Source organism: Mandrillus leucophaeus, unplaced genomic scaffold (genome assembly GCF_000951045.1).
Source record: "Mandrillus leucophaeus isolate KB7577 unplaced genomic scaffold, Mleu.le_1.0 Scaffold319, whole genome shotgun sequence".
Taxonomy (NCBI): Eukaryota; Metazoa; Chordata; class Mammalia; order Primates; family Cercopithecidae; genus Mandrillus; species Mandrillus leucophaeus.
In genome coordinates, this window is record NW_012103354.1 from 551,889 (window position 1) to 560,762 (window position 8,874).

Consider the following 8,874-nt stretch of genomic DNA (forward strand, 5'->3'; position numbering starts at 1 on the left):
AGGAAGGATCAAGGGCAGGAGAGAGGTGGGAGGCAGGGATGAATGGACAGTTGGATGGAGGGAAGGAAGGATCAAGGGAGGGAGGGAGGATGGAAGGCAGGGATGGATGGATGGTTGGATGGATGAGTGGGTGATTAACCAGCGTGCCCTGTGCTGCCCAGTGCATACTGCTTCCTGATTTGTGTCTCAAAAAGCCTGTGTAGGGGCTATCTTAGTGGACAACTCTCTCTGACTTGGATGGAGGTGGAGCCAAAGCTTTTAAAATCCTTCCAGCCTGAGGCCTTATCTTGGTCTTAAGGACTGAAAGTGGTGTGGTTATATGCTCAGTTTCAGGGACAGCAAAGGCAGGTACCAACATTTATTACACACCTGCTTTGCACCCTGAAGGGACCTTCACCTATTTAATGTTTCCCATTTCACAGATGGGAAGCCCGAGAGGCCGTCCCTGGATTAGTGACACCTGCCACCGCATAGAGAAGCCCCTGGTTGGAGGAGGATGCCCTCTGTTGGGATCTCAATGAGGAATGACTAAGGACATGTGTATATGCATGTGCCGTGCTGAATGTACCCACTTGTGTGCATGTGTGCATGTATATGTGTACATAAAGGGGCAGGAGATGGCAGGTAGAGGGGGTGCCCCCACTCCTGGTTGGAGAGCAGGCATGAGAGCTGACCCTGAGCTCCCAACAAATTAGCCGAGAGAAAAGGGAGGCCAATAGTGGATCCTAGATGAATTAAGGGTGTACTACACATCCAGTTGTCTACACATCTCTGCCCTCTTTATTTGCACTGTGACTGGTGGAATGGGTCTGAAGGCTGCTGAGGGAAGCAGCTGCTCAGAGCTGCAGGATGACTTACCCAGGGTCACACAACTGAGCTGGGACATGAAGGGGACAGAAAGCCTAAAGGGAGGGACCCTTCTCTGGGTCGGTCTCTAATGGGCTCTGAGCACACCTCACCTCACTAACTCTTCCCAGCCTCCTGGGAAGACGTCTGACCATAGTCACTTTACAGATGAGGAAAATGAGGCTCAGAGAGGTGGAGTGAGTTGCCCAAGGTCACGCAAGTCATCGATGGCAGGGCTGGAATTTGAGAGTTTTTGGGGTTAGCAGATTGGCTACTATGCCTCACAAGCAAGCCATAGGTTTGGCCACTCTTCCCCTGTGCCCTGCTTCTCCACCCGTGCCATGATCCCAGGTCTAGCACCTTTCCCAGCAGTCACTTCCTGGTGGACATTGCAGTGAGAGTTATTTGCTTATTCAGGGTGCCTGCCCTGTACCAGCCAGAGATTACTCCCTCAGCCATTGCTGGGATGGTGTCTTTGGGTGCGAACTGGTGTCACCAGCCCCCACTGGGGGGTATAGTGGGTGTTGGGGGACTCTCATCCATGCAGGGGAGCCTGGGTAGACCTCCGGAGCGGAGTGACTCCACTTTCTGGGCTGACATCATCACCAGTTGACGCTGGCCCCATGAGAGGCCCTAGTTGTCCATCTTCCTCCACCCCAGGGCGCGGGATGCCTCTAGGATGGCCTGCAGGAGTTGAGGGGCCCAGAAGGTAGGGGAGCACTCAGAGCTCATTCCTCTCTGAAGAGGTGCTGGGAGGTGCGGCGTCTGTTCTGGGGCTGGCCAGCTCCAGCTATACTTGTGGCTTCTGGTCTAAGGACTACCCTGGAGATTGGGGACCTGGTGTTGGGCAGAGCTGGCTGAGAATGGTGACTTCTCTGCTCTCAAGAACTGCATCTGAGTCCAGGGACTGCTCCCTGCTGCACCCTGAGGCGGTGACCACGTCACCCGAGGAAGGGCCAGGGGCCAGGGCTAGGCCTGGGAGTTGGTTTCCCTTCAGGCTTCTCAGGAAAATGTCCTTGGGAAACCAGGGCATCCAGTATAAGACAGGGTCACTGAAGCAAGGCAGGACCTCCTCACTGTCCGAGCATGTGCTGGTATGGCACTGGGGGCCCCAGGGGACTGGGGAGCTGTTGGGGATGCTGTTGGGGGCTGTTGAGACCTCAGATGGGCTCAGAGCCATGGGCAGAGATCTCTGGTCAGCAGTGCCCTCTCCCAGGGCCCTCTCGGATCCCACCCCTTCTGAGGAACCTTGCTATGGTCCCCCACAACCTGGGCCTGGCTGAACCCCCTCGAGGCAGCTGCAGGGCTTCCCCAGCCTTTTCTCTGAGTTGTGCCTGCTGTGGGGCCTGGCAAGTTTCTCTGTGCCCAGCTCAAGCACCCGTGTGCCCATAGTTCTAAGAACGGCCTCACATGAGACCCTCGCCAGGAAGATCTTGAACACCATCTGCTTGACATCCTCTTTACTGATGGCCTGGACCAGTGAGAACTCAGACTCCAAGGTGGTCGTGTAGCCCAGCCTGCCCAGGATGGTGTCCACTGTGTGTCTGGAAAGCACAGATCACACCCAGTAGGTAAAGCTCCCAGTGTACATCTAGAACAGACAAGGGAGCTTGTTAGGAGTGGGATAGGCCTCAGCAGAGTGGCTGAGAGGGGCCAGGCCAGGCAGGATCAAGGGCTGGTGCCGAGGGACACCAGGGGCTCCTGAGAAGCACGTGGATGAGGGCATTTGGTCAAAGGAAAGCCTGGTCCATGATCACGTTATCCTCTGTCCCCTTTTACAGAGGGGTACACTGAGGCTCAAAGACAAAACAGGATCTGTCCAAAGACACACAAAATGGCTGGGTGTGGTGGCTCATGCCTGTAATCCCAGCACTTTGGGAGGCCAAGGCGGGTGGATCACCTGAGGTCAGGAGCTGGAGACCAGCCTGGCCAACACGGTGAAACCCTGTCTCTACTAAAAATACAAGAAGATTATTTTTAGTGCGGTGGTGGGTGCCTGTAATCCCAGCTACTTGGGAGGCTGAGGCAGGAGAATCACTTGAAACCAGGAGGTGGAGGTTGCAGTGAGCTGAGATGGCACCATTGCACTCCAGCCTGGGCCACAGAGTGAGACTTCATCTCAAACAAACAAAAAACGAACAAAAAAAATGCAGAAAGATAGTGACTGAGCTGGGGTAAGGCTCTAGGTATCCCACCTCCCAGCCTAGCAGTCAGGGCCTGGAGCAGGAAGAGATTAAAACTCTCTGGTAGGGATCGAGTGCGATGGCTCACGTCTGTAAACCCAGCACTTTGGGAGGCTGAGGCAGGCAGATCACTTCAGGTCAGGAGTTTGAGACCAGCCTGGGCAACATAGTGAAATCTCATCTCTATTAAAAATACAAAAATTAGCCGGGTGTGATGGTGGGCACCGGTAATCCCAGCTACTTGGGAGGCCGAGGCAGGAGAATCGCTTGATCCTGAGAGGTGGAAGTTACAGTGAGCCAAGATCACGCCACTGTACTCCAGCCTGGTGACAGCGAGACTCTGTCTCAAAAACAAAACGAAAAACAACAACAAAAAAAACCTCTCCGTTAGATCTCCAAAGCCCAACTCCTCTCCTTGTTTATTATGAGCTCCTTGGTTCATCTTTCCTTGGAGAGGCAGTACAGTCCAGTGCAGGGGTCCCCAATCCCCAGGCCTTGGATCAGTACTAGTCTGTGGTCTGTTAGGAACCTGGCCCCACAGCAGGTGGTGAGTGGTGGGCAAGCAAGCATTACCACCTGAGCTCCGCCTCCTGTCACGATCAGCAGTGGCATTAGATTCTCACAGGAGTGGGAACCCTATTATGAACTGTGCATGAGAGGGATCTAGGTTGCATGTTCCTAATGAAAATCTAATGCCTGATGGTCTGAGGTGGAAGAGTTTCATCCCGAAACCAACCCCACCCCCATCCCTCCACCCTGTCTGTGGAAAAATTGTCTTCTACGAAACTGGTCCCTGGTGCCAAAAAGGTTGGGGACCGCTGATCTCGTGGCTAGGAGCAGTTGTGTCACTTGCTAGCTGTTGACCACAGATGAGTTGCGTCTGTCTCTTGAGCCCTCAGTTTCTTAAACTGAAATGGGACTGAAGTCAGTGGGTATGATGGGCATGCTGTTTCCCCAGAGGCAGAGCCCCAACCCCTGCCTGAACCCCCCTTGCTCAGACGTGTGGCAGTGCCTACCTTCAGGGACCTGATTTCCTTCCTCCAGGGAAACAGAAGCAGGTTGACGGAGATCAGCTCCAGGAACTCTAGTGCACGCACCAGCTCGGGGCCGACTTTTGGGACAGGGCTGACAGGACTGGGACCCCCACAACAGCAGCCACCCAGAGGAAGGGCCACTTACTCTGGCAGACACAGCCATGGAGGGCCCCCCTTTCCCAGGAGCCAGCTGGCCCTGTGGGTGAGCCGGCCCTCCCCTGCCCTCTCCCGGTAGTAGCTGATGAGGTCACCCAGGAGGGTCTCGCCCAGAGCAGCTTCGCCTGGGCCTGGGGATTGGGGCCTGTTCATGGTGGCTCCGAGGGAGCTGGATATGGAGGAGAGAGTCCTGTCCTAGGCTGGGCACTTGGAGGAATAGATGGGTCCTGCCTCTGTCCTGCTCCAACGCCCAATCTGGAAGCAAAGGAGGAAGTTGTGCTAGCAAAAGATAAAGCTATGTGCAGCCAGGCCTTGCCAGTGCTTGTCACTCTGAAAGGCTGAGATTGCAGGGTGACCGGGCCCCTCCCGGTGGAGCAGGGCCTGGGTCAGGATTTGTGTTTTCCTTGTCCCCCGGCCCCACAAAAAATGAGGGCCAGGCACATCAGCACCAGCATCTTTCTATACCACCATCCCATCCGGATGTCCCCAGAGGCATGCTCTGCTGGTGTGCGGTACAGGCTGGAAGCACCAGGAAGCTGGCAACCCTCAACCAACCAAGGGCCAGCAGGGTTAGAGTTACTGGATAGAAACCCCAGCTTCCTGCCCCTGGGTGGCCAATTCTTAGGTATGTTTTTTGTAAACCGAAAAGTGTCGGAGGCTTATCTCAATCAATTTAGAGGTTTATTTTATTTTATTTTATTGAGACAGATTCTCGCTTTGTTGCTGAGGCTGGAGTGCAGTGACACGATCTTGGCTCATTGCAACCTCCACCTTCTGGGTTCAAGCAATTCTCCTGCCTCAGCCTCCCTCCCAAGTAGTTGGGACTACATGCATTTGCCACTATGCCTGGCTAATTTTAGTATCTTTTTTTTTTTTTTTTTTTTAGTAGAGATGGGGTTTCACCATGTTGGCCAGGCTGGTCTTGAACGCCTGACCTCAGACAATCCACCTGCCTCGGCCTCCCAAAGTGCTGGGATTACAGGTGTGAGCCACCTCCCCTGGCCTATTATCTTATACTTTTAAAGGTCAGACCGAGGTCCAAAATCAGTCTCACTGGGCTTGTTCCTTTGGGAGAATTCATTTCCTTGCTTTTTCCAGTTCCTAGAGGCCGCCTACATTCCTTGGCTCAGGGCCCCTTCCTCCATCTTAAAAGCCAGCAGTGTAGTTTTTTGTTTGTTTCTTTTTATTTTTTGTTTTTTGAGATATGATCTCACTCTGTGGAGTGAGTGGCACAGTCACTCTGGAGCACTCACAGGCTGGAGTGCAGTGGCACAGTCATAGTTCACTGCAGCCTTGACCTCCTGGGCTCAAACAATCCTCCTGTCCTAGCCTCCCCTGTAGCTGGGACTACAGGCACACACCATAGCATCTGGCTAAATAAAACAATTTTTTTCTTTTGGGGGTGTAGTGATAAGGTCTCACTATGTTGCTCAGTCTGTTTTCTAACTCCTGGGCTCAAGCTATCCTCCCACCTCTGCCTCCCAAAGTGTTGGGGTTATAGGTGTGAGCCACTGCACCTGGCCTCCCTGAGTTGTGTTGTAGAGTATAATCACCAGGCCAAGGTTCTCTCTTTTTCTCTCATTTTTTGACCCCAGGCAGATTTGTTCCCTGGGGAGAGGCCTGGAATGGCCTTTGTTTTTTTCTTGTTAATAGCCAAAATTTCACAAATTGGTACACTCTTAAGGCCCGGCCCCCCCAACCCTGCTCACACTGGGATTCTTCTATTGGTTTTGGTTGCTTACTAACTACATTCATTCTGAACATCTTAGTCCCCAGTTCCCCTCATGGGTAACCTGTCATGCCTGTGAACTGCCAGCCACCCTCATCTTTCCCAGGGTGGCTGAGACAGTGAGGGTGAGAACGCTGGGCATGGTGCCTAGAAACACCCCTTCCCCGCCCTCTTGTGCTGGAGTCAGCCTTGCTCATTCCCATTGGATTGCTACAGCCTCCTTGAACTGTTTTGGATTTGGTGGTAATTGCATTGTTCACATTTTCTGGGTCCTTGGGGGAGTGACTGACTTCGTGAGAATCTGCTCTCTCTGCCTGTCAGTGTGACTGGCTTTGGGAACAGTGCAGGCAGGGAGGGGAGGTGGAGGCACGGGAGATCTGCAGGGGCTGCTTTGACCTAGGTGGGCTGATGGGACATGGGGATCCTGAGGCCTGGTTCAAGTTCACGTGGTGAGCTGATGACAGAAGCAGAGAAACCAGACCTCTGGGTCCCCATACTCAGCCTTCACTCACAGCAGCTCCCAGGTTCCTTGCAGAACTTAGGAGCTCAGAGGCCACAGGGTCTCTGGCTGACTGAGCCTGGGTCTTGTGCCCACTCTGCAGAGGGTGAGGAGGAGGAGCTGGATGGGGATGCTGGCTGGGCAGAGGGTCTCATGTCTGGAACTCAGCACTTACTGTCATCAAGTCTACATGTGACTGGCAGGAAGCACCATTTCTCTCATAATTGAGCTGGGAGTTCCTGCTGATTATCTACCCCATAACCCTCCTGGGCTCTGTGCTGGGCCCGCCACCTGGACAGGAGTCAGCTTGGGCCACAGTTCCAGGCCCCTAGTCTGGGAGGCATGACTCAGGTCCTTGGGGACAGCCCAGGAAGGGAAGGGCTGTAAGGAGGAGGAGAAGCAGCAGGAGCCCATAGTGAGATTGTCCTGGGGAGAAGTCAGTGCCTGGAGTGGAGTCTCAGGCCCAGTTGCGTAGATTCATACCTTGGCTTTTTGCTCGAATTTATGTTCCTCTTCAGGAACAAAACTGTGTAACCATACACTGTAGGTGAGTGTATTCCTTGGGAGAGTCTTGTAAGTCCACAAGTCACAGACTGCCCTCAGTGTGGAGCTCGACTGGCTCCCTGCAGCTGGCTGGGGCCTCTGCCAGTGGGCAGTGGAGCTGGGCCTCTCTGGTCTAAGCCCCCGCCCTGCTATGGCCACCATGGGAAAGAGCTGGCACAGACTCAAGATGGTGTCCAGTGAGCCTGGAGCCCCCAGGCCTGGCTGGAGGCTGTTGCTCTTTCCTCCTTTGTTTGCCATGGGCCCTGTTTAGCAACCACTCTCTGCCTGACCCTGCCCCAGCACCTGCCCTCACTCACTGTCCAGCTCCTTGTCTATCTGTGGCTTGGGGTCATCGCTCAGACTGAGATCTGAGGGATAGGGCCTGGCCCTGTCAAGGGAACATGGCAGAGGCTGCTCATCTGTGTGTCTCCAGTTCTCCCAGCCTCCTCCCCTCTTTTCTTTGCAAAACCCATTCCAGGAGAGACAAATGTGGCTCCTCCTCCTCACCCTCTACAGAGTGGCAGGCAGGGAGGAGAGGTGGAGGCACGGGAGATCTGCAGGGACTGCTTTGGCATGACCCAGGCTGAGCCAGCCAGAGGCCCTAATCCCGGCTGGGTGTGGTGGCTCATGCCTGTAATCCCAGCACTTTGGGAGGCCAAGGCAGGCAGATCACCTGAGGTTAGGAGTTCAAGGCCAGCCTGGCCAACATGGTGAGACCCTGTCTCTACTAAAAATACAAAAATTTAGTCGGGCTCAGTAGCATGTGCTCGTAATCCCAGCTACTCGGGAGGCTGAGGCAGGAGAATTGCTTGAACCTGGGAGATGGAGGTTGCAGTGAGCCGAGATCGTACCACTGCACTCCAGTGTGGGAGACGGGGTGAGACTTTGACTCAAAAACAAACAAACAAACAAACAACAGAGACCTTAATCCCAGCCACAGCCATTCAGAGAGTCAGGGATGAGGACATGTCTGGGCCAGTCAGTTTTCTCTGAGACTTGGTATTTGCTCTCTGGGGGAGAGAGGATCTCTTTGTTTTGGATTATGAACCAACCAAAGTAGACCTGGGGCTTCCGTACTTTTATTCTGATGGGAGAATGAAGGCGCTGTGGTAGACAGCAGCGTCCAGAGAGAGATGACATACCTGCCCATATTCCTGTACTTTCTGGATCCAGCCATGCTTGACTTGGACAATTCAGTAAGTATTCTTCCTTGCTGATGAAGATTCCAGTTGGGTTTCTGTCTCTTGCAGTTGGATAATGAGGCTCAGAGTGGCAGGGAGTGAAGGGTCCTTTTCAAGGGATGCCCTCCTACTCCACCACACAGTTCAGGTGGTGCCAGCCTTGTGGTGGGCTGTGGACCAGGCAGCCACTGGCGGTGGAAGAGAGACAGGCAGCCCCAGGCCCCCAGGAGTCATGCTGGTGGGGATGGTCAGTGGTGGCATGGCTGAGGTGGGGACGGCAGGGCCTGAGGACCTGCAACCTTGGATTTCTTGGAGACATGTTGGGCTGGCACAACTGGGCTGCCACCCTGGGGGTAAAGATCTGCCCAGCCCCCAAGTCCAGAGATGTCCGGCCTGATCTAGGCAGCCATTCCTGGGCTCCAGAGAGTTCGTCTGGCCCCGAGGAGGTGCAGTGTGGGGTCAAGCAAAGCAGAGACCAGGACAGAAGATTCACTTCCTCAGACGATGAAACTTACTGTCTCTCCACTGCTAATACCCAGAGCCTGTTTGAACCTGCAGGTGGGTATTAGCGGATAGGATACCGCTAGTATCAGCGGATAGGAACAGTTGAGTGGGGGTGTCAGTGGCACTGGAGTGTGCGACGCCAAGTGTGTACATGCACAAGCTCTAAGTGAGAAGGGCACTAGTGTGTGTGCACCAAAGC

At 54.1% G+C, this 8,874-nt stretch overlaps 1 protein-coding gene across 1 annotated transcript in view; it reads right to left on the reverse strand.

Moving 5' to 3' along the window:
* Positions 1 to 1,869: 1,869 nt before the first annotated feature.
* BEAN1 (brain expressed, associated with NEDD4, 1) overlaps positions 1,870 to 8,874 on the reverse strand; it is a 32,959-nt gene continuing 25,954 nt past the window's right edge. The window contains exon 4 of the mRNA XM_011987899.1: positions 1,870 to 2,437. Coding sequence (XP_011843289.1) covers positions 2,334 to 2,437 — 104 coding nt within the window. The 3' untranslated portion in view covers positions 1,870 to 2,333. The remainder of the gene's footprint in view (positions 2,438 to 8,874) is intronic.